General features: G+C 35.4%; 1 protein-coding gene across 2 annotated transcripts; it reads right to left on the bottom strand.

Annotated features, from left to right (window-relative positions):
• Positions 1-426: 426 nt before the first annotated feature.
• LOC130048357 (uncharacterized) lies at positions 427-16,052 on the bottom strand. 2 transcript variants are annotated; one of them, XM_056144979.1, is made up of 8 exons: positions 15,499-16,052; positions 10,575-10,709; positions 9,948-10,096; positions 7,693-8,577; positions 5,642-6,452; positions 3,511-4,151; positions 2,444-2,807; positions 427-1,999 (listed from the first exon to the last, which is right to left on the bottom strand). In XM_056144979.1, exons 1-8 carry the CDS (start codon positions 15,809-15,811, stop codon positions 831-833), a joined length of 4,467 nt encoding a protein of 1,488 aa, XP_056000954.1. In that variant the 5' UTR covers positions 15,812-16,052; the 3' UTR covers positions 427-830. The 2 variants fall into 2 exon arrangements, with proteins under 2 accessions (XP_056000954.1, XP_056000955.1); XM_056144980.1 differs by lacking the exon at positions 7,693-8,577 and having other exon boundaries at positions 15,499-16,008.
• Positions 16,053-27,607: the final 11,555 nt, after the last annotated feature.

Here is a 27,607-nt window from a genome sequence, read left to right as displayed (position 1 = left end):
TACCTTCATGGACAAGATAGAGTGGTCCGGTGAATTAAAATGCTTGTAAAGAAGTTGGTTACCACCATTATTTATTTGAAATATGTGCCCCGATAATCTTTTATTAAGTGAACCCTTACTTTCTCCAACATGAATTAAGCCACATAGGTTACACTCAATAGCGTAGACAACATTAGAAGATTTACAAGTCAAATTATCAAATGTCTTGGTTGATATGAATGATTTTTTGGGCTCTGAAGGAACAGTGGCACTTCCTGGAGTATTTACACGAGCTATGAAGCATTGGTTGTACGGCAGCTGGTGTGACTCCGATACATTACTAGATAAACAATACACGACAAGAAATCATGTGATGTCCTTTCCCAAAACGTGAACCCTTGTTTAACAACACGAGATCCCCCTCCCCAACAATAGCAAAAAACACAATTTAAATAGTCAAATTGTATTGAACATTATAATTGTTCTGCATAAGGATCATATGGATAATCATTCATCAAGTACACAAAGCATGGTGTGAAAAGGAACAGGACATGCTTGATTGAAATCTGAACACAAAATAAACTTTGCCATACTACAGAATGTATTCCGTGTACGAAATCTTTCTTTATACAAAGCATTCAAAATACAATTAAAGTGTAGAAATTGATAATGTTGGTGGCAAAATGAAAATGAAAACAATCTGAAATGTCACAATAACAATATGAAACTGATATGAGACTTCTCAAACGATACAAGTACATACTTCTTGAGTGTATATAAAATATGGCATACCCTGGTATATTTTTCTTGTTTATGTTTTTTGATTTGATTACTTATCATCAATTTTTCATCTATATCATGATTTCAGCACCATCGTCATTTTCATGAGAAATAACGTCAGGCATCGACGTCATTGAATGATAATGCTCTCTTTGGTCTTTACTTTTGTTTCTGTATACTGGCAAAGTGCTGGACACAAATTCGTTCTGCTCAGTGTTTTGTAAGACTAAGCTATTAACATTTTGAGGGGTCCCGACTCTTTGAAACTCTTGAGGGAAATACGTTTGTGGAACTATTGCAGAATGTGGGACACCAGCGGAAAGGGATGAAACTCGTGGACGTTGAATGTCTGTGACATTTGCCGGTATTTGATAACCGATGTTTGATGGATGGATGGTTGGAATATAGACTTGTTGAAATCTTGAGGACGGAATTCCTTGATAACTCATGGAAGGAACATACGCCCCAGGTGAAACCATCAGAAGCTGTGTATTGTTAGGATTACCTTGTATTTGTACAGGTATACTGGGATAATTGGATGGGTCAACTACTTGTGAGTCGTGAACTGCGTCTATATACATAGGAGATAAATGCGTTGGGGGTACAGGCGCGGAATAAGATGGCGTATCCATCAGACCGGGGTCGACCAGTTCGGATCGAGACGGAATACCCGGTAAAGTATTGGGTCGTTGAGAGGAAATAGCCGGATATCCCCTCATCATATTGTCATTTAGTGAAACTGCACGATGTTGGTAACTTAGATCAGAGCCTTGCTCCACAAGTTCTTCTTCGTCTTCTATGTCAAGATCTTTGGCTTGAATATAGTTAAGTTTTGGATCTGAGTCTTGCAGGTCATCAGCAGAACGAGTTCTTTCAATCTGATCAGATACAGCTTTCCCGTAGTTTTGGAAATTGGAGTCATCCCGAGTGATCTGAATCTTTGGAATATCAGAATTAGCAGGATCCAGATATGTAGCAACTGAAGCACGCGATCCGTATTTCAGAGTGTTAATAGTTGGTACTTCTAATTGCAAGACATCAGAATACTTAATCGGTGTTTTAATGCTATTTTGCGTACCATTTGAAAAGTTTCGGGAATTTGAATGGCCTGATCTCATAGATGCAACTCCACTTGTCGATGAATTGACATGTTCATTCTGTTCAAAAGACGTGGTACGCATTCGTTTTTCTCTGTAAGGCTCATCATATATTTCAAAGTTGTTCTCCTCGGGACCAGGAACTGTAAAATCATTTTTTTCTGATTTAGACTTTGAACAAATAAAGCCTGCCATTATTGAATGTTTATAACATGTAGTGTTCCGGGTTGCCTTCTATCATTAAACTTTCGACAGTTTGATTTCATTTTGAAATTCTAACGATTTCGAAAGTTAATCGTTGTAAAGTGAGATCACAGTGCTGATTAAGAACAATCACTAAATAGTGAAACATCTGATTTTTAAAAAAAATATTTGAATTAAGAAAATCGTCTTCAAATGATACAATATTCGTTAAGATTTATCGTTATTTTTTAATTAAATAACACTTATGAAAATTGATAAGATTAAGAATATTGCGGATGTACCTTGAGGTGTAATCGCCATGTTATAACAGTTTCTAAATTTTAATTCATAAAAAGTCAATGGTTATAACATTGTGATTTTGGATTACCTATGAAACTACTTACTTGTAATTCCTTTATTTTGAAAGGCGTTTGCCATTCTTTGCTGTCTACACATCATTACAGCAAGAAAGATGAGAACGATCAAGAAAACACCACTCATAACGGCGAGGACTATGTTTAACAAAGTGCTGTTGTCTGATGTCTGGGTGTCAGGTGAAGATGTTTTGGGAGCAGATGTGGTAGGAGGCACGGTAGATGTATATGGACACACTGAGAGGCAGTGGGCTCTAGAGGATCTGGCGGTTTCACATGTTGCTCCTAGATCATTCATATTCACACGGATGGGTGGACTACCTTCCTTGTAGGTCAATATATTTGACACGTTTAACGTTAGTTTTTCGCTGTTTGTGGATGAATAGGAACCGACCTGAAATAAGAATTAATTCTCAAAGTTTGTTAGCATTAATGAACTGTCTCAGACACAGAGCTCTGCGAACAAGAGTTGCAAATGTTTCCGGTTACTGAAAAAGAAAATATGCGCATGATTATCTAGTATTGGTTTTGAAGATTTGATATACAACTGTATGTATTACTGATATGTACGTAAATATTGGTATAAGACATTTTTATCAATGACCAAAATATATCAAATTAAAGAGACACTACAGATCATTCACCACTTCTAAGTATGTGTTTTATAAAACACTTATCCATCAAATGATAGATACCATCTGAATGATAACAATTTTGAACAATTTGAAGAGATCTTAGTTCGCGCATGGATTTGTTTTCGTTCTATTTTTATTCGAAAATTATGGGTCTACTTATCGCTCGCTTACTCACTGAACGCCATTCTGCAATGTTTACCCCCTGCACACATTTTTCTCAATACCGAAAGGAGGAGATCCAATGTTTTCTGTATGGTGCATCAAAAATATTAATTTTTGTGATGAAACCAGGATTGTCAAGTTTACAAATACATTATAATTTTGCAAAATACATACATTCAACTTTGCAGCAACATTTGAAAAAGTTGCAAATTCGTCAGTTCTTTTTTTTTTTTTGCGCAAATGAGTTATAGTGTCTCTTCAAGTCTCATTATTTCTGTTGAACACATTACAAATTCTTACCTTCACGTAATTGTATGCATCCTGGCCATCTGGCTGGATGTTATAAACTGTGAACCCCATGAACCCATTACCGTCATCCTTAAACACTTTGATTCTTTGACCATTACTAGCTATTAGCTCTGTTGATTTGATGGCAGTTACAAATTTGTTGGCACATTCTCGCCTTCGAAAATGTTGACATATTGGGTCGTTCATTACTTGAACATAAGCTTTTTCGATGGCAAAGGCAGCATGGTGCACATGGACGCCTCTTTGGGCGGAGGAAAAATTCTCAACTTGGCTTTGTGAAAAATGTGTTTCGCTGCTGCAAGATTGGGTATATCGTTTATGAAATGATCCTGGAAAATCACATTCAAGAGCCATTTCCCAGAAGTGATTCAACCATGGATTATGGGATCTCGACGACGAAGTTATGTTTTCCAGATAACGTTTAAAAGAATCATCCATATAGAAGCTATTGTTTGTCACGAAAACCAATGTTCCTGCTGCTGCCTTACCCTTGTCCCCAGCTAAAATCCGTGTGTTCGTTCCCCAGCCTTCACTGGCCACAAATGTGAAGTGATTAGTTGCAGTCATTGACTGAAGATTGTCCAACAACTTCTCCGAAACGGTATCAATTCCGATGTAGAGAACCACCTTCACTACAACACAAAACAACTCATAAAGATGCATCACATTGGGATGAACGATTAATTTCCCTACCTTTAAGAAGCCTTAAGTTTCCGAAAATTGCATTATATATAACTTAAGAATTTCTTGAACACAAAATGTCTTTTTTCTCATAATTTGATTTTAGATATAATTGGAATGATATAATAAATTGCTTACATAGTGGACGGAATATCAATGCAATACTTGACCATTTATTTCGTTGATATATATATATACACGTACTACCATTTGCACTCTGCAAGAAGACTAGTTATAAAAATTATCATCAACAGAAGAAAATCCCCGTCTTTAAATCGAGAACATTGACAATGTCTACAAATATAGATTGCCCATATGATTTACTTTTTTTCTAGGAACAAGTCGATGTGGTTCAGTTCTTAGAGAGTTCGCCTTGTGAGCTGAAGGTTAGAGAGCTGCTTGTACCTTGATTGCGTTAAATCTAAGACGTAAAATTAGTTAGTGATTGTTGCGTCGGCAAAGTCGAGGTTATTTTGGATAACACCTTACAATCAAGACCATAACAAAGAACCCTCATTGCTACGGTCCTAAGCGGCATACTTAAGGTAAAATCTTTTAGCACTTCGCTGAAAGCTGGTGGCGTCTCGACATGATAATGAAAAAAATATCGAAACAAATAAATATCTTTCTAAGGAATTATGACTCGGATTTTTTTTATTACATTCTCGCTGTACCCACCGTTATTTATACGGATTCCACTACGTAACTTAGTGATGACGATCTGAATCGTCCATTATGAGTTCAAATATTTAAACCCGAGAATGACTAAACTGTTTTTCTACCTTAGGCAACCTTTCTATGACGAAAATGCACATTGATATCTGAGGCAATGGAAATATGCGAGCTCATTTCAGTTTCTTGACAGAATAATTACATGTTTGTGTTGAAATTCTAATGTTATTTTTATATGCAAAAAACCTAAACTGTTATATCAAATCCATACCGTTAAAAACCAAATACCTTATACTTTTAACATGATCATATTCACCTCACATATTTCATGAATTTCTACAGTGTTGATTTACTAAGGTCATATATTCTATGGAATCCAAATGTATACAATTAGCACGAATATATTAAGATGAGATCTAAGATTTTATTTAATAGTATATTATATAGTTTCACGGTGTACTTAAATCTTAAGCACTCTTATCTATACTTAAGTGCAATAATTGACAAAACAACATTCTTAAATGTATGTTTGGGGAAAAGTTAAACATCGTTTTACAATTATACAGAACATTCATGAGAACCTCATATTTCATATCAATCCCAAGTCCCACTGGGCCAGAAAGATGTAGACATAAACCAACTAAGAATTTAATGTTTTACGCATGTATTTTTGAAACCGTAAATTTCAGTATTAATCATTATAGAGATGTTAAATGTTAAGTGGAGAAAATCATACACGTATATATGTACTAAACGATATTTGTAATACCTCTTTGTTCGATTAGTTTGTCGATAATGCTCTGAATTTGTTGAGGTGTAAAATCTTCCGTAATAGGTAGTGGTTCTTCGATGCAAATCTTTTTGTATTCAGTCATAGTCAAGAAGGACTGTTTTGCACTTCGACCATAGGCGTCATCGAGGTAAATCACTCCCACGTGACTAAATTTGAGTTTTTCTAGGAGATCTACCAATCCCTGAACTTGAAAATCATCGCTGGGCACTGTCCTCAAGAACAAAGGGTATCGAATTCTGTCATCTAACGAAGCGGACGAAGCTCCGTAAGATACCAGTGGAATATCCAGTGAAGTCAGCTGATCGGCTATAATTTGAGTTACTTTACTAGAGAGGGCACCTATCACTGCAATAACTTTACTAAAATCGATCTTCTCTCCTGTATTTTGGTCCAACAAGGAACGTTTTCCAGTGAATAGTTCAGATAAGAGGTATGAGATACTGAGGGGATTATAACAGTCATCTAAGGCGATTCCACCAACCGTTACTCCTGCAAGAGTTTGCTGTTGTAAGTTTGTAATCGAATGAAGAAACGCAGAAACGGTGAGGGGTGCGTAAGAGTCCCGGAAAGCACCACAGTTATATTTGTTTGCTGAATCTGTGGCGGAAGTGGCTCCGTCTTCCCGCAGTGAAAAAATTCCCAGAAGTAAAACGTCTCCTGGAATATAGGCAAATTTAATGTCCTCTGTGTTCCAACATTCTTCACACGTCGATTTGCATTCCGAGGTGAGATCCCGTGACTTGGATTGGTCGTGTATAATGAGTTCACCAGTCTCAAGACTTGCCAGCTGCAAAACATAAACAAAATAAGTTATTTGGAAATCTTTTAAGCAAATTGTAAAACATTTAATTGATAAATCTCAACATTAGGTCATTTCAGAATGCCATGCCATTTTTAATTATTTTTGGGGGGGGGGGTGATTTTTATCATCTGCTTTTCTCTTCAATATCTAAGATGAATTAAATTTCTATATCATAAAATCTTCAACATTCCACATTAAAAATTCCTATACAAAGCTATAGTTATCTAATATTTCATAGATAGTAAAAACTTTGATTTATGACATAAAAAAAACTTAATTAAATGAAAACTAACCTTTAATAGTTTCTTTATAGGATTTTACTTACTTTAGAAAATAATTGAACAAAACAAAGTACGAAAAACTTTTGATTGACCTACCAATGTAGGACATTGATATTTTGATTTACCGTTATTGAAATATTTCAAACTACTGCAATAATTTTATACGTTGATTTACAACAATGATCAAGAGATAGAAAATTAGAAATTACTAATGTAATTTTGTTATTTCTTTCTACGTTTTTCTCTGGGGTTTTATATTTTGAACAGTATAATTGCAATGGATACTTTATAGTTTTAATATCTAAAATGTGATGTTTTTATGCTATGGTATGCCTATTTTTGTACAATGCTGCTGACTATTAAAGTCTAGTCGGGAAAGTATCAATTTCGTTCGCTAGATACATGTAAGTTTTGTCAGTATTTACTTAATGTTTTCAATCATGTAAAACTTATACGGTACCAATTTTGATGCACCAGATGCGCATTTCATCAAATAATGTTTCTTCAGTGATGCTCAACCGAAATGTTTGAAATCCGAAATAACAATAAACTTGCTAGAGCTATTTTAGGGGAAATCAGAGTGCCAAAAAGTGGAGTCAAATTCGTCTAAGGATAAGAGCTATGCATGAGGGACATAATCCTTAATTTTGAAATCAATTTTTAAATTTTATCACAGCAATTAAATATACATCCGTATGTAGATCCGAAGTACTTAACTACTGGGCTATAGAGACCCTCGGAGACCAACAGTCCACCAGCAGAGGCCTCGACCCAGGGGTCATAATGTAAAAAGTTATACGGCACCAATGTTTTCAAATTATTACGTAAAAATTATGTTTTAAAAAGTTTGTCTTCTACATGTACATATTAAAAAAATATATTGCTTTTACTAGTCTATAATGGAATGGCAGGAATTATTGGCATAATATTTGTAAGGTTGATACCATTTGAAGTGTTTGGTCGGATGGCTCAAATATTGAGAATCTAAGACCATGCATGTTCTTGAAAGAGATCGAAAAACTGTCATTTGTTAAAGTTATATTTTTCAAATCATCTGGAAAAGCACTAGAACTGTCTATGTCTTGAAAATACGAGGAATCCAACCGAAGCATTTCTTCAGTTAAATTGGAATGCAACACCGGACACAGGTTGCTTTGAACATTACACAGGTCTCGCTGAATCTTTCGAAGAGAAGCAGCAAACATCATGATGGCGGTAACGGTGGGAAACACACTTTCCGTTTGTCTAAACACCTCCAACAGGTCACTTTTGCTTGTATCAGTGCGATCTAGCATCTGCATTTCATATTGATCCAAATACGACTTGACGGGTTCGCTATATTTTACTGAATTTGTCAATTCATTTACGAAGAATTCTTTAAACGAGGTCAACAATCTATGATGTTTTTCTACAAAAATTACTCTTGGAGCACTCTGTTGAGTAAGGATACTTTTAAAATTGTAATCCAGGTGAATATTTGAGGGTAACACCCACTGAAGTTTGTGGACAATGACGTTGGTTTCACGATCTATGACATACTGAAACAAGAGTTTTGCTGTTTTCGTATTTGCAAGGAACACCACGCCTAACTTTTCTTGGGTTAATTTTTTCTGTTTATTCTCTAGATTTTCTATGATTGATTCAAGTTGTTCTTTCCCACTCGATTCGGACAACTCCCTCTCCTTTAAAACAGACGTGTACGTCAAGCATATTCCAGATCGTTTAGAATGATGAAGAAGCGCGTTGTACATCTTTACGCCGAGTTGATCATCTGTGTATACAACAGCTATCATAGACCATTTAAGATGTTCCATCAGCTTAAAAATTCCCTGAAAATATCAGTTAAATGAAACTAAAGACTACGTCAATACTTTTATTACATTCAACATATAGTTTCATGATATTCAAAAAATCTTATTGTGACACATTGACAATAAATTGGTATTAAACCATACACATAAGAAATATAAAGATACTTATTTCATTTTTGACAGTTTTTTGTGAAGGATAGTACAATTTTGCCTTTTAGAATGGGATAGATGTTCAGTTTGAATTTGTGTGGTTTGTATCGACGATTGTAACAGAATGGAAATCTCCAACTTAAACTGAAGAATAAGATATTTAGCAAAACGGAAATTCAGCATTTACAAGATAATAAAAACGTATCTTTGAATAAAAAGCAATGTACTTGTACCGGGGAAAATTATGGAGATCACGAGCCTTTTCATCTTCATAACCAAGCTACAAAATACATATGTCTTCAAAACTGTTGACGTTTTCTTTTCTATATATAACCATGGATTGCTGTGACAATACACAAGTATCCATATTTTCAAAGTCAATAGATTTGCTCGATTATAAATTAAAAGAATTCAATAAAATTTAATTCTTTTATCGCCTTGCCGAGTACAACATATTTCTTGACACAAATAACTCGGATTATTTAAAACTTGCATTATAAGAAGCACTCTATTGGTTTTACATTTTAATGATTTTTCTTATCTAGTTATGCGTGTACCATTATCATTTTTATTCGCACAGATGTTTCCAATGTAACTTAAAGCACGTAAAACTGTTTTTGTATAATTTAGAATCTTGCATGTTTGTCGTAAGATATCTTGTTATCGAACACGACCTTTCGAATGCTTTGAATAGTTATTACATGTAATTTAACTGGGGATTTTGATTCCCTTTAGAGACTGTTTTGCATTTAAATGGAAGATAACCAACTATGCTGTAAGAAATATGTCTCATCATTTATTTGTATAGTTCTTTTAAAAGCCTGAAAGAATGTCTATTCATGTCAAGATAAGGTGAAGAGAACGAAGAGTGATCAATCTCATAACTCCTAAAAGGAATACAAAATAGAGTTAGGCAAACACGGACCCCTGGATATACCAGAGGTAGGATCAGGTGACTAGTATGAGTACCCCCCCCCCCCCCCTGCCGATCGGTCACACCCGCCATGAGCCCTATATCTTGATCAGATAAACGGTGTAATCCGTAATCAAAATCTGTGTGCTAAGAACGGCCTAACAATCGTTATGAAACACGTCAAATATTTTTTTACAAGTTTCTAAAATCTTCACTACGAAATAATTTTATTGCATATTTCTTTCTATTGGCAATAGCTTTGTTATTTGGTTTTTTGTGGGTTTTTTTTTTTTCCTTTTCTTTTTTTTTTTTCTTCTAAAAATACCTCGACTTCTTCTTCTTCGGATGTTGTAAATGTATGTCGCCTGTCATTCCTTTCATTGTACGATGATCGTGAGGTCACTCCTGTAATGGCTGGAGGAAGTACAGATAGTGTGGCTGACGTGGCTTCTGGTGTGCTAGAACTCAGCAGTCCTGACAATATCGTCGAAAATAAAACACTTGTATCACATTTTCTTATGTTATATGTTTCGTATAAGCGCATGTATATAAAAAAGAGTGAATTGAACGGAAGACTTGTTCATTGCAAGTTTGAGATAATCAAGATCAAAGCTAGGAAGTTAACGAATGGAGATTTTTTTCTTTGTTACACAAACGTTATGTCAATGAAAACGTGAAGATAATGAACAGTGATCAATCTCATGATCCCTATAAAGAGTACAATATCAAGAGTAGAGCAAACACGGAAACCTGGACACGCCAGAGGTGGTACGAGATGAGTAGGAGGGAAAGCATTCCCTGATGAAAGGTACAGTACTATTAAAGAGCACTTGTACTTTTGGTCTCTGTCACGTTAAAGAAGTTTGAGAGTTTGTCCAGGCAAATGTTCCCTATTTTTCATCTTTCCCATTTGTGAACCGGTATGTCTTTCTGTCCGAATTTATTGGCATACCTAAAAATGGTGGCTGTTGTTCATCACACTGCGCGGTACAAGTCATTGGTATCTTCGAATCTGTGTTGGGGACCAGCTCCGACACGCCATCCGTGGCACGTGACACAATTCCACAGTCATCATAGACATCGAAACCTGAGAAAGAGATTTAAGGGTTGAAAGTGTTCCATCATATTCTACATCCCATCGTCAAGTTGATGCGGTATATGTGGTATTGGATTAGGAACGATGGTATTAAAACTAGAAACAATCAGAAGGATAAATAAATAGCTACACAGAGTTTGAGAAAAATGTTTGTGCATGAATAGGAAACGTTTTATTGGTCGGCCATGTCGACTCTTTTCTGTGATTACTTCAATTGACTTTATGATTTTTTTTAAACCAGAAAAACGTGTTTACATCATTGGTGCTGTATTTTCCAATAATGATCAAACCATGGGTATTCAAGAAATAAATTTCCTTTTTTGAAAATACATGAAAAGTATGAGCATGAAAGGATCATATACATGTACCCTCATTAATTTTGAAAAATAAAATTCACATGTACGGGTTATTTATTTATTTTTTTTTTACACTTTACTTTCATTTTTGTCGGACTAATGCTCGGCATTAGGTGTGAATGTCACGGGTCCTCGGGGATGACCTTAAAAAACGGATGTCCCGTGTCACAGTAGGTGTGACACACTAAAGAATCCGCACTGCTCAATGGCCGTAAGCGCCTAGCATAGGCCTAAATTTGAAGCCCTTCGCCGGTATTGGTAACGTCTCCATATGAGTGAAAAATTCTCGAGAGAAAATACAATCAATCAATCAATCATTTTTGTCGTTAAAATAAATTGATACGGACATTGTTCACATTCACTTGGTTCGTTGGTTGGCTGGTTCGTTGTATATTGTTTCATGATTTTTCACTCATCTGGAGGTCACCATTGCCGGTGAAGGGCTGCAAAATTTAGGCCTATGCTCGGCTCTTACGACCTTTTAGCAGGAAGGGATCTTTATCGTGCAACACCTGCTGTGACACTGGATCTAACTTTTACGGGCCCATCCGAAGAATCGCCCCATGTAGTCGCCCCGTACTACAAGGAAGGGTACTAAGGACCTATTCTAACCCGGATTCCCACGAGGAGGAAATGGCTATCATTTCAAATGGTAATGATATCGAAGGCAAAAACATGGGAAATGTCATACTACTAGCAAGAAACTAAATAGATAATGGCGAGTTCAAAATTCCTTACTTATTACTGGTGACGTCAACGTCTCTACGCGAGTGACAAATTCTGAAATGTCCCATTCAAATCAACAAACAAAATTTTAATTACATGAAGAAGAGGGTCTGTCCGTCATGCTTCAGGGAATCTGTGTTTTCTTTTCGTATCAATTTCAGTTTCCATGTTGGCTATAATTTACGACTACGGTATATAGTAATGGTGGAATAGAAAATGTCATGCAACACTTTCAAAACATATTTTCGAGTGTTCGTATTTAAATGAAATTAAATGTCTCGATACCTGTACGAGTAGCAAGGAGCAGGTGTGACAAAAGAGAAGCGGAACCATAGGGATAAGGCAGTATCGTGAAAGTTTCACGGATTTAATAATAAAGGTTATTTCAGAAGTACGTTTGATGTTACGCTTGACCCTGGGAGTGCTTGGTTTAGATAATTTTCTTCCTCATGAAGTCCTGGCGTATTGATATATTCGATACGTACACACTTTTGACACTATCTACTGGATTCGGGTCCGAGTCACAAAATATTGCACTAGAAAGATATGTTACGATCATCGATGAATGTAGGTATTACGTGAAAGTAATCATTTTGAAAGTAAATGAAACAAAAGTATATCTTTTTCTTTTGAAAAGAAAGAAATAAAAAAAAAAACATATTCGTACGGCTGCTACCTCCTCAGTCTATCCCACGATTAAATGCATGTATCAAATTACATAATCATATATCTTAGAATAATCTTAATCGTTATTATGTTTTATTCATACATATCATTATTATGTATCGAAGGTGTACGTTAAGCTATCAGACGTGGGTGTGTGCGCGGGCGTGTGTGTTTTGAAATAATATCGGTCACGCGGAATGATTGGAATGAAATATGCATTTAGTTTCGCTAAATCTGCACATATAAACTAAAATATGATCATATTCCGAAGTTTCGCTAAATCTGCACATATAAACTAAAATATGATCATATTCCGTAGTTTCGCTAAATCCGTACATTTAAACTAAAATATGATCATATTCCGAAGGACAAAACAATCAAGCGAGTATATTGGACTTTGATTTAAATAAAATTGCATCCATTTTTATAAGGTTTAAATTATGTTTCTCAGTAGTCTCAAAACTGATGGAATCATCCTCTAAACATTGGATCATTAGGTCAGCACTACTTCTCATGGCCTCTAATGAACAAGGTTGCCTCTTTCATGACATGAATAAGATTTAAAGCTATTATTGTCGCTATATTGAATTTCATGTAAATTGTAAATCAAATATTATGGGTATGGGGTTACCCCTATCCTTTCTTGTTTTTATAACCTCTCTCAAAATAATTGTTAAAAAGATTACTATAAAAACAAATTTTGTAAATTATCCCAAAATGCATTGTTTCTCCTACTTCATCTGCATCTGTTTCTAGTACACTAGTAGTAAAATGGAAATCCCTACACAATTGATAAACGTTATTGTATTACAAGACTTTACAATATCATTAGAAATTGATCGTCTTACATATACATGTAATAAAAAGAATCTAATGAGAAAACAACCTCCTGTGTTATACAGCCATTGTGGGGTTTTGTTGAACAAATCTAACGCGAACTTAATCAACGAATAGCATTTGTTTCACGTTCTGCAGATGCATTGCTTCTAAGACATTATACATTTTATATGCACATAGTTTGATAGATTTTGGTTTATTATATTTTTCTTTGCATTTATATATTGTAGAAATACATGTACCTCTTCATATTCAGACAAAGTTAGAAACATTTTAATACTTTCTTGAAGATCTTATTTTCAGTGTCACACGCAAGTATCAGTAAACCAACAGTACCATATATCATCACTGCAAAAATGATGATAATGCAAATTTAAAGCTGCAGCGCTCTAACTCTCTGAGGAAACATTGGGACAAATATCTGATTTGTCCTATATTTTCTTTTAGAGCAATGTACAGTTTTGTAGCTTGTAAGTTTTATGATTTGCTTGTTGGTGTGTATATTACAAGTTGAGAAGTCAAAACAAAGTTCATTCATTCCACCTTAATTTGATATATATGTTTGGAAATAAAACTGAAGCAAACTGATTTCAAATCTGCGAACGCAATCACAGAGAGCTTGATACATGTGTCTACAATAAGCCTAATTTACTACTGATCTTTCGCCTCATTTCCATTTTTGAATTGTAAGGTCGTTTAAAAAGAACATTACCATTCTTACCGTAGATACCATACAATAAATGGTATCATTTTATTTCTTTTAGCTATCGTGTTTGTTTTCAGGTCATTTCAAGGTGACCCTTGTAACACTTTCAATGTCAGAAAGGAGAACATTTGTTTCTTGTATACAATAGAATATCGGTCAAATGAATTTATTTTACTTTTTGGATTATATGATGAAATAAACCGGTTAAATGAACATATTTCACTTTTAGATTGTAAAATCAAATATAAGATTAATGTGAGTTGACAGTTAACTGTTAAATCGAGATTTGTGTTTCTGTTTAGTAAATGATTGCCAGTGACATTGAAATTTAATGATTTTATAAAGGTTTATTTTGTGCTTTAATCCCTAATGGTTAAAACAAGTGGATGACAGGTGACATATGACTATAGAATAATCAGCGGAAACACAGTGATATTTACTGCACTTGTCTGAGTAAAGATTGAAAATCAAATCGTAGCAGATATGCATTTTTATTATACCTACATTTACATGCACTTCAGCTAATTCAAACAATATGGAATTCATCGGAATGCTGAAACAATGACGGTTCATTAAAAAGATTGTTGTAGGCCGCTACTGGATGTAATATTTGTTTTTGTTTTTCAGGCATTAATAAACCAATCATTTCGCATATTACCCAGCTGAATGTGTAAATTGTAATTGCTTTAAACTTGCAGCAAATATGTTAATGAATGCAAAATGCAAAATTGTATTTAAAAATTCAAGACACGCCTCTTTCTGGCCACAGTTTTCTTTTTTATTTACGTTTATCTAATTTTCATTTACATTCATTCTTGGTCTTCTCTGGAAGAGAAAGGGATTAAACATTTCGGACTAGCGAACTTATTTGATGACAGAATGACCTTCAATTATTACACCCCAGTAACTTTTTTATGAATGAGGGGACATTCCTGAAATAGTTAAAGATCAGTAACCAGACGGTTTTATATACTCGGGGGGTCGGATGACATGGGTTAGTCGCCGATTTTAAGTAATTTACACATAGTCCTAAAATCGATACGTGCAGTTCAGAAAATTGCTTCTCCTACATAATACCTGTATATAAAAATGTATTCCATATCAGTTGGTTATCGACATTCAATATTAAGAGAGTTAATATGAATACATATATCATCCATTACTTCTTGGAAAAGGGACTGGCATGTATTCTTTCAAATCTAGCTAAGATTTATTATGGACTTTGTTAGTTAAAGAATTATGAATGTGAAACGGTTTAATCTTTCAGAAATGGACATTAAGAGAGAGTGAGAGCAAATTTCATGCTAGTTACTTTCGAATATTTCATTTTGCTGTTGACATTATCTATCAACCACCTGTATTTGAATAGTCAATAGCACCACAACTTAAATCAATAACAATATGTTCAATGAAACATGTTGTACCGAATGTATGCAGAAGTACATAAATCATTTAAAAGCAGGTTTCTAAATTTCTTTTTAATACAGACCTATTTTAATGCCAGGTACAAATGCGTTGGGAAATGTCCCTGCTCCGTTCAGAATATCCACGATCCATTTGACTGCCATAGCAGTCTGGACACCACTGGGGGATATGTCACCGCAGTAGTGTCCATCACGTGGTTCGTGAATCCCTACCATCACTGCAAAACGGACATGTCCTGGTTCTGAAAAGGTCTGGTCATGGCAATATCCTCGAATCTGACCATCAGAGTAATAACAACGTTTGGACGACGTAACACAGGACGGAAAACATGTAAGGGTCCATATCATGAACAACACCCAGTTCAACGAGTTTTTCATTTTTCTATGATTTTTATCCGGATGTAAAGAAACTTATACAGCTACGTCATGGTAAAATGAAAATATGACCTAGTCTGATGTCAGACACGCTTCCTTACACTCCCAGATGTCTTTCTCTAGTTATGCTTGTTTAAATCCAAAACACAACAACCAGGAAAGAATGAATTTTATACACATCCTAACCTGTGTGGTTTAAGCACAAAAAATTAATCTGTAATTCATGCTGTAAACCACACTCGCGGATTTATACGTTTGTCAACAATCTCCACGCTTCAGTGATTCCCATTCAGTTCTGGATTTATTGTGTGTTGAGTGGCCTGGTTTTGTAATTCCATGTTGTGTATTCCTGATGCATATATACAAGTATTCATACACACACAGGTAATTACAGGTGTCTCGGGATTCTGGATCCAATTCGTTAGTTTTATTATCGGCGATGTGCATATTATATGCATTCCTTCATTAGATATATGTATATTAAGTCTGTCCGCTGTCAACTGCGTTAACGAAATATCAAATGAGATCTACATATTTTGACAGTAACAAAATTTGACGTTTCATTGTTTATATTTCTCGATATAAAGTGTAGCATACTATTGATATTTCAAACTGAGATAAAAACCCTATGTGTAAAATAGAAAATGTAAACTATTACATGGACAATATATTAATATTAGCTAGGGAATAAATGTCTGTACGGTTTAATAGTTATACTTTGTAAAAGAAATTCAAGCAGCTAACATGCAGCGTGTGATTTATTTCTTTAAAATAGTACACTGTCTGGCTTACATGTAATAACTTTTATGTTGACAACAAAGATCAATAATATAATGCCGCATGTTTAGCTGTGATCGATATTTGGAATAGTTTACTACATCTTTCACTATATGCTGGTTTTACATGTTTAAATAAAATCACTTCATACGAAAGGTTCAGGGATATTTGATTTACATCATAAACAGAAACAAAACAGTTTCAAACAAAGAATTCGCCGCCTCTATTTTGCTAAAGAACGTTTCGTGTTATATGGTATTACATGAACGAAATCTCACGTAGGTCCTCAGTGTCCCTTGCTTGTCGTAAGTCCTTCAGATGAGACCACAAAAACCGAGGTCCAGTGTCACAGCAGGTGTGGCACGATAAAGATCCCTCCCTGCTCAATGGCTAGAAACACCGAGTATAGGCCAAAATGTCGCTTCAACGGCAATGGCGACGAGTCTACGAGTGAGAGATTCTCTAGAGGGACGTTATACTATATACAATCAATCAGCGTATACAAAATGTATATGTATACGACCTTGAAACATGTGTATACCATACCATCGGCATTCTTTCCTCTTAATTTTCTAATGCTGTTTTCCTGGAATAGTAATATTAAATTCGGACACGGTTTCATTGCATGGCTGCACTTTTTATACACACACGCATTGAAGAATTACTTATGGCAAAGTCGGTCAGATAGTGATTTATTTCTAAGAATTCAATATATTTTTTCGGCGTTTACAACAACACAAATGCGTTGGTTGGTCTATGATATCGAGATTTTTTTTTCTTTGCTTGACGATATAAAAGTACACCAAAACAAATACATGAGCAAACAAGACGCACCCAAAACAATTACAAATGTTATCGGTAATTAACTAACTTACTTGTAGGAAATTCAGCTGTCAAAAATTGAATTGAAAGATATATGAAAACATTCACTTTAAAATATTCCCTGTCAGATTATCAAATGAAATAAAAAAAAAATTTAAAAAAAGATTAGTATTAATGGGTTGTGTTTGGAAATAGAGGGGTAAGAGTTCCGCTCAGCAAACCTGAGTGGTCTGGGTCTACATGCACCCGAAATATGGCCTAGCTTTTTCGGAAGAAATAAAAGCTTCAGTCGAAACTTGGACGATTTTACTCAAATTTTGATTGTTCAAATAAAAGAAAACTTAAGTTTAAGAGATTTTTTTGCATGAAATCCAAGCCTGTACAAAAGTTTTAAAATGAAAAAGAGAATCCAATCAATTTTGTTAATTGATTCCAGTGAATTGAACATGTATCTGACCAGATGATTCTTTGCGATACATATAAATATCTTCTTGTCAGATGCAATGGACGAATCAGTTTCAAACTGGCAGACCTAGTGTTTCAAAATCTCTATGTTGATACCCTATGCATGGAAGTCGAAAGTTGACAATGAATTACAAAACAACATATCTGATTAAGGGGTGGATCCACTTTCAGCCAAGAATATCGGTGCTTGTATTTGAATTCATAATTTTTAAAATTAGTGATAGGAAAACTTTAAGATATTCAATTGCAAAATACCAACCAAAATAAAGTTTGGAATACATGTTCTGCAGGAAACTCTCATTTTTTCGGTTAGTTTATGTACCGTCATTTATACGCAAATCCAATACTGTGTTGAAAGAAAAGTAAATACAACCGAATTGCACTTCATTTCATTAAATCCTTCAGGAGCTGAAATTTCTAATTTTACATGCATACTTCTATTTGTTATTTGTAAAGTTTATAATAATTCATGTATGGTATGATTATAACTTTGGGCAATGTATGTTTTCAAGTGTTTTCATTTGTTTCTTGCACTGCATTCCCTAGATACAATACTACTATAAATGTGCACCGGTAAAGTCTAGGTACAGAGCCACTCAGGTGTAACCATCTCATTTAGGGTATATCCGGGTAGAGTGAAACAAGCTATTAGAAAGAAATGTGGCAGAAAAAATTAGAAACGTGCATGTTTTGAGAATACGTGTCATTGTTAAGAAATTGTTCACCACCTCGTGAATTTCGTGCATACACTAAACACCAAGCACTTCCTCAAAATTAACCCTAGAAGAAACCAGTGTACAAATATTTAATACAAAATTAAATATATATACAGAAATAAAATTTCTAAAACCATGCCATATGTTCTACCTTCCCGCATTTCCTCATTTGACAGATTTTAACGGATGCATTTTGAATAATTTAAATTGCAACGGAATGTAAAGGAAACTGACTGCAAACATAGATTACATAAACTAACAACTTGTTTAAAAGGGCGATTGAAAAGTTTGTGTAATACCTACAGTCTAAGTACTAGTAACACGAGTGAAGTAGAATTGATCGACCTGGTTTACAGAGCTGACGGTGTATTTTAAAGCCCCTTCGTCTTGTATTCTTTGTTAAGATATGTTTGCTGTAACAAAGAAATCTGTGCGATTTAACGGTGCAAAATACTTGTTGACAGTGAAAATAACACTTGCATCAAATTCGCTTTATTGAATGGTTTTATCGAAGACAGTACAATACGCAGTTATTCCCCGTTTGTCTAATGCACCGAAGTTCATTCTGAATATTACCCCCTTTCTCTATAAATAAGCGGCGGCGCTATGTCTGCCTCTTCATTTTCCAAACCTACAGCATCATATTAGGTCGGTGAAGAAATCAAAGGTTTTTTGTCCGTAAAACCCACCCCTCCCTCCACTTTATTTGCCTTTTCTGCGTCTTCTGTTAATTTCTACTTTCAGGAAAACCTCTTCTTCCATGCCGACACCACAAACGGAGTCGAAGTTCATCAACTTTAGCATATATTTCATTCCGGTACGGCTGTGTGCAGTGTGACGTTGGTACCTGGTTTTAGCGCTTACGAGCGGCACTGTCAGAACTTATGATGAAATGTGAAAATCTACAAGTCCTTGACCTCTGCACCTCCCAGGGTCAAGGTCATGAGATGTTTGACTTCTTCACCTCCCAGGGTCAAGTACTCTTGATATCCTGTGAACTTTGAACTGTGAATGTTGATATTTTTGAACTTTGAATGTTGACTTTGCTAGAGAATATGTTGTATGTTGATGTTGAATTTGCTTTTGATGATGCTTTTGTTGTTTGTTGGGCCTGCCCTTGATCATGCTGGCGGCCCGTCTCTTTTGTGTTGTAAATACGGCCGTGCCCATAAACGCCATAATAAAGAAATAACTATTCATATATTTTTTTCTGTTCATTGATACACTGTTCTGAGATAAATGAAAAGATGTTGGGCCGTGAAGGTTGATCATGGCTGCGATGCAGAAGTCCACGTATTCATCCTATACACCGCTGGTCTACCAACAGGCTGCTGGGATTCCCTAACGTTTAAAGGGAAAGACTGCATTGCTAGTCAGGTGCTCTAATCACTGAGCTACATGTATTCAGTCCGATATCCACGGTCCGTATAGCCCTAATTACTACATTCCTTCCTCCTTCGCCCTCAAAGACACAACCCAGATTCTTTTCGCCCCTGACAGGACAACCTGCAAATCCAGGGGTGGTCAACGGCACCAAATGTAGTCAAGAAATGGTCAACGATATGACATTTTAGTATTTAAATCTAACGTATGTGTTTTGAGAAAATACTTGAAAATATAAATAAAAACACTAAAAAAAAATTCTTTATTGTTTTAACGGGTGATGAAAGTAATAATCACTGCAGGAAAGATAATTCATACAATGTCATGTAATCCACCAATTCTCTTCTGTCGTGTATTCGGATAGGAAACGATCTGAAAGATGTGTATATGCATTGGTCCCTAATTACAATGTATAATTATATTCCTCGCTTAAAGTACGTATACAGGTATGTGTGGAAACCGTATAACCATTACCGGTAATTATATAATAATGAGGATGCGGGGACACTGTAAATGACATGTCAGTATTGAAGCCGGTATAGTATGCACTGTATAAATGAATGAGAAGGTGTGATATTGGGTGTAAGACTTGTTCGTTGCTTGATTTTTCTGCGGCGTCACCTGATAATGAGATATGACGATTACTGGCCATATCAACACGCATCTAAAGTGACGAACTAGTCATTATTTATAGTTGTCCGATATATATTTCAAGCACGATGGGGGGAGGGGGAGGCAAATTCTTTTGATTTGTAAAAAAAAAAAAAAAAAAAAGAAGAAAGAAAAAAAAGATAAATATGTACAGTTCTTGTGGTTAAGAGGAGTTGTTACATGTACGAGTTTCTTTATTGTAAAACAATTTTTTTTTAAATTCATGCACAGGTATGTCAATGATTGAAAAAAAAACAAAAAAAACACGAGCATTGATATACAGTACTTCAACAAGCAATATAATAATTGTAAATGGTCGCGAAAAGAAACAAACAAACCAGGAACGTTTCCACGATATAGATTTTACGTTGTCATAATGCAACGACTGTTCTGAAAATCATTTTAAAAATAATAGAGTGCGGAGATACTGTATCGCATGTGTTAATATACAAACGTACTTAGATATAGAGAACAAGCATGCATACAATTGTCTTAAAAATTATCTGCGATATATATTACACTATGACACTCAAATTCACTACTATATGTATATATCTTACAGTAACAATTCATATTGCGGGCATCACCTTTTAAGAACTTTTCTCTTATTCCTTCAACTCCGAACTTTTGTTTTTAAAAAACCTAAGAAACAGTGACATAGAATATGATATTAAGAATCAGCAATAGATATAACTTAACTATGTCTACAGCAATTCAAATAGCAAAAAAATCAACTTAAGGAGGAATAGCACATCGTCATAATAATGGCTGACTTCCTCTTGAAACATGAATGCAGATATGCAGATCAGTTATACATGTATATCCCTTTTAAATCTAATTACCTAGCTGTGGGTGAACTTGTCATGGATTTGAGTCTAGCAGAGGTTTTACTATTTTTCAGATGACTTTCTACTAAAATTGCGTTTTTGACTAAATAAGGTAAATTTGAACGTTTTCAGTTTCAAAATATTATTCTCCATATCCTCCACTTTCCATCCATATAAGATTTCTTTGGTGTGTTATTCAGTATTGTCAGATTCAATTCGCGAGAACATGTTCTACGCATGACCAATCCTTAAATCGGGGCAGGCTACTGACAAATAAGTTGATGTTACAGGACTTTTAACAGTCTAGTTTGAAGTCAGCATTTCACAAATTAGTAGTCGATATAGTGATCTTGATTGCATATACAGGCACAACCTATGACGACTATCGTTAGGTCGAATGCTGTCTGACGTGTTTTATACCATTTTTAAGACCGTTTTTATTTAACTATGAATTACTCCGCATAGAGGACTCGTAGCAGATGTGACCGGTCAAGAGAAGATGCTTGAAGGAATATGGATTGCTCTACAATTATTAAATACAAATAAATTTATCGCCATCCAAATCGTACTTTCGGAGAGAGTGAATTACTTTTCAAATAAAAATCATAGTGTACATTTGTTAAATAAAACTCATAGCATATCGCGAAATAAGATGGAATACATGTATCTTAATCATTAGTTCATGTCATAGCCTTCTTGTTCATGACGTCGCATAAAGTAACGTCAAAATGGCACAATGTTATCGTAAACTATACTGTATTTACGTATACATATATTATCATAATTAAATATAGCTTCCTACGGACATATGATAATCATTTTATGGAAACATAAACCCTATAAAAGAATTTTGAGAAATATTGTTTAATTTGGACGCGAGACCAAATTTCACCCCAAACGCACCGTTTCCTTCTGTCTGCAATGTTTGCGACCTTCACCTCCCGTATAACTTACCCAAGAATTACATTTTATTTATTGCATTTTTCTGTATTTTTATACGCCCGTCGAAGACTGGACGTATTATGGTATGGCGTCGTCCGTCCGTCCATCTGGATATTGTGGGCAGAATACAGACCGAACCGTAAGCTCCAGGATTTTACAACTTAATATATTTAATCACCATGAAGAAGATGCCTATTGTTTTTCAAGGTCAGAAGTCAAAGGTCAAGATCGTAGTATCACTAAGTAAGAAAGCCTTGTATGTGTATGTCGGATACAAACCGAACCGTAAACTCCAGGATATTGCAACTTTGTACATTTGATCAGCATGATGAGAGGAAGAAGCCTATTGTTTTCAAGATTAAAGGTCAAGGTCACAGTGCCACTTATCAGGAAAGCCTTGTAGGGATACATACCAAACCATAAGCTCCAGGTTATTGCAACTTGCTACATTTGATCAGCATGATAAGTTAAAGATCTCTATTGTTTTTCAAAGTCGAAGTCGCAGTATCACTTATTAGGAAAACCGTGTAGGCAATATCAGACCGAACTGTTGGGGCTAGGACTGTCAAAGATGGTACATATACACTTTATGTCAAGTCAAGATATTAAATACAGAGTACATGATTTGTCTGTATTTACGATGTAAAGAAAGTATGTCACACCCTGATGATTGCTGATACTTGAAGCCAAATTCTACAAATCATGGTGTAAGAAAAACGCCCTATATTAGCTTTTCATGGGTGTATTATGTACCGTTGGCAGTACTCCCGTTTGAATATAAATACTTTCAAGTACGAAAAATATCATCGCATAATATAGCGTTATTCATCTGCATGTTACAATATGTAATAAATGTCTACGCAGGTTATACATTTTTTTGCACTGATTGCTACCTTTATCACCCGATGATTGATTGATTGTATCTTGCTTAACGTCTCACTCGAGAATTTTTCACTCATATGGATACGTCACCAAGACCGGTGAGGGGCTTCTATTTCGTAATGATTATGCAGACATGTGATACTAGAAAACCGGATCGAACTAGTTTGCATGCAACAAACATGTATATTCATTGTATGATGAAAGTAATGTCAATTGCAAAAGAAATATAAGAGAAAAGATTCAGTGACTGTAAATATATTCAAATAAAAGGAAAAAACAAAAAATCAAAAAAAAAAACCCAAAAAAAAAACAAAAACAGAGAACATATTTTCTGGCAATTTCAACAATGCCGCTAAATACGTGGTGGAGTTATTCACACGCGGATAGACGACACTATAAACCGGATCTAACTACCGCGGGGTAGAAACAAAATGTGTCCTCAGAGTTGATCTAACTACCGCGGGGTAGAAACAAAATGTGTCCTCAGAGTTGATCTAACTACCGCGGGGTAGAAACAAAATGTGTCCTCAGAGTTGCAAATGGTTGTTTACATCCCTTCGAGAATGTTATCACTTGTATTAAGACGTCACCCGTTGTAAGTATAGTATACAATGTATATATGGTCTATGATTAGCGCCTAGTGTCGTAGCAGTAGGGATTTCTTAACGTATCAATGCCTGTCTTGACGTGGGACCTCTGCTTGTAAGTTATATCCAAAAGACCCGTGAGAATTCGGGTTAGAATAGGTCCTCAGTATCCCCTTGCTTGTCGTAAGAGGCGACTAAATGGGGGCGAGCCTTCGGTCACAGCTGGTGTATCACGATAAAGATCCCTCCCTACTCAAAGGCCATAAGAGCCGAGCATATATAGTCCTAAATTTTGCAGCCCTTCACCGGTAATGGTGATGTACACTCAACCAATCAACATCTGTTATTTATGATGCATAATGTAATGCAGCCGTTCGAATTCGTAGTATACGCACTGATGAATCCACCCAGGTCACATTAGAATGTTCACTAACAATATACTAGCCTTTTGATGAGGTCGATATATAAATGTAGGTGTAAATACATTTCCAATTATGTTGTCATTGATATATTTCCTTATGAACGCGCTACAATCGCAGTGTCTACAACAGTTATAGACAATGCGCGTGTGAATGTAAAACTTGATAAGTAAAGTCGTTCTTGTTCTATTTCAAAGGTTGGGAATTACGACAGAAATGAAAGTACTAGCAAAATGTAAATGTAGTACATGAGGGTATGAACTGCAATGCTTCATGCCGGTATACCTTTCATTAAGCGCGGTTCATACCTTCATGTATTTTCAAAAATGAAACTTCTTTCTTAAAATCTCATGAACACTACAAAGTTATGAAACAAGGATCCCAATAAGTATAGTTGGGGGGGGGGGGGGGGGGGAGGGAGGGGTTCCATGTTTTTCAACCCTCTATTCAGTAAAACGTTAGATATCAGTTTATTCCAACTTTTATTCAAGTAGATCTACAGTAAAATAAAAACCTTCATACTTGTATATATCAAACATGTCATGTATAACTGAGCACACTTCACACTACAAAATTCGTCAATCAAGCTGATTAATTATTGATCAGTAAAACAATGCACAAAGAAATGTTAGTATTACATCGTTGTTAATTACCGCAAATCCGTGTTAACATTATAAAAATCGTGATAACAGTAATATGATTGTCGATGAAGACAAAACGTAACAGCTGAATCCATACTTTGTTAAGTTATGTCCTTTGGCCGCCATCTTTGGAAGAAGAAAAAACCATCATGAAATTCCCACAGTGGACGTTAGCAACTTTGGGGTTTGCAGCTTTGCTATTTATTATGGAGACGATCATCCTTAAAAAGATTTTGTTTCACTCAGCTGTGAGTTTAATGCAGCATGTCCGAACTTTGGTAGCATAATGAAAACATATTGTTTGACTCCCTTTGGACCCTTGGGTTGGTTCTGCAAAGGGACACACCTCCATTTGCGTTTTGCAGAAAGTGGATTTGACTAAACTATTACAAGCTATAACAAACATATACAATGTACATGTGTTGAACTTAAAGAAACAATCATATACTTTTATCACATAAAACCGATGCAAAACAAATTGTAAAATAAGAAAATATAAGAATATAAAAACGAGTCGTTATATCACTTGAATCTATTTGATAGAGTCTAGTGAGATCAAAACTTAAGTTTACAATAATTTTTAAAAAAACCAAATAAAAACATTTCCTTCCCTACTACAAATTGCGTGGACTTGTAGATGTCCTTGTTGAGAGTCAGATCAATGGGGTCCAACATCAAAGTGAGCAGCTCAAAGCAGCTCAAATGTTCTTTTCTAAGAAGATTTGTCATGAGTGCCGTGCCAGGAAAGTTTAATACTCAACAGGTACTTATAAAGAACGTCATTCCACGCACAAAGCGGGAGCCAAAATATGGCGTACTCTAGTGTAATCAGTCCCATAATGTTAAACCTGTAGTGGCTGTAGTCCCACGAGCATGCGTCAAACTGTCTCAGCAGAAGACCGCAAGAAAATTCCCAAGAGTACAGCACAACTAAATAGATAAAAATTCGAACTTGGAATGGAACCCCTTTTTCCTTCATTCGAACATACATGCGCTCCACTAAGTAGCTACAGACTCCATATATAAAAAACGAGAATATCGTGGAGTAGCCCTTTAGCTGCTTGTTTCCTTCCGGTTCGTAGATGACGTCATAGAGAGCTGTGAATACAATTTCATCAAGCAGACCATGCATGCCGTAAAAAAATAAACGCTCCACAGCTGTGAGTCCTCGGCCTAGTGTTTTGGTTTCCATCTGAAAAATAAAATACAGATCAGTATATACTACCATCCAGAGGTCATATTTCGTTCGGTTGGTCGGGTCATTGAATATTACGACGTCATGGTCTATATATGTATATACCAAAATCCCTTGCTGTGGAGCTTGAAAAAATGTACGTCTATTATAACCGCCAACGGAACACCGAAATTTCATTCCGCCCCTTGAAATATTTGGTTACATTATTGTCCACTCGACTTTAAGTGGTCATTAATATGTCCACAAAACGGTGAAATTAAGCTGGATAATGTCCTTCCACCTCCTCGAAAAAAAAGGAAGACAAAATTAATGCTTAATCTTGACCCGAGATGGAGAATGTGCTCATCGTTGGTAATACTTACTATGGATCAAGGGCTCAGCTCTGTATTACAAATGTACTGTTAAAGTTGATCTCGAGGTATCTTGTATTTTATATACATCCTCCTTTGCTGTTTTTGTTTAATAATGCTGAATCAGAATGCCTGTACATCACGTGATTCAATATTACACTAGGTCTATCAGGGGCAAGGTCAGAATGTCAATGTATGAAACCATCCCTGTTAAAAGCTATATACATGTATGAATGATAATCCAAATCGATTACCAAGCACAAGTACTAACAACACTATATACATGTATACCTTTTATCCAGACAGGAAAAGGAGTAAATGTAGTATTTATTGTCACCTAAGCTTTAAATGTAATTTTCAAAAGTTTTAATTTTTTTTTAAAAATAATCATGTAGTAGATTTCGCACTTAGTGTAGAGAAACTTACGGACGTTTTTGCCTCCACCACCCCCTCCCCTCTCCCAACTATTTTAATTCAGAATTTTTATCCAACATCTATCTTCTCCTTAATTAAGTATCGATTACGTGCGAGATTCTATAGTCCTGCATGACTATATTCATATAATCAAAAGCTTAACAACAACGCGGTTCCATGTTGATTTGTATAATAGACTACATACACCTGTCTATATACAATTACTCTCATCATAAAGATATCATAGTCGATACCTTAACAGTTAAGGTAGTATAAAAGTCCCAAATGCCTTTTGTAAATAATTGCAAGAAATAGGATCCAGACTCAGTTAATAACCTAATACAATATGTAGGCCCAATAACCTAATAACCTTCGGTACTGCACAACATCTGATGAATTTTGCAGAAGGGATGTAAACAACATCCGTTAAGTATACACATCATCACGGATATATCAGTGTGATCCTAGAGGGCGCTACCACAGTATCCACCGTTCTTACCACAGAGGCCGGTATCTTACAATGTTTGACTCGACATGACAACAATATATAGGTACATGAAGAATATTATATCGAGGTCATGTCAAGTCAAACATGGTTGTTTGATACCGGTCCCTGTGATTTAACCTATTTTCATGTTTAATAAAATTACATCCTTATAAAAAAAAAATGAAAAAAAAAATCAGTATGTGTATGTTATGCCGGTAAACCCACAAGCATCAGAGTTAAC

Source organism: Ostrea edulis, chromosome 7, assembly GCF_947568905.1.
Source record: "Ostrea edulis chromosome 7, xbOstEdul1.1, whole genome shotgun sequence".
Lineage (NCBI taxonomy): Eukaryota > Metazoa > Mollusca > Bivalvia > Ostreida > Ostreidae > Ostrea > Ostrea edulis.
Note: the sequence above shows the minus strand (reverse complement) of the source record. Positions and strands in the feature narration are given on the sequence as shown.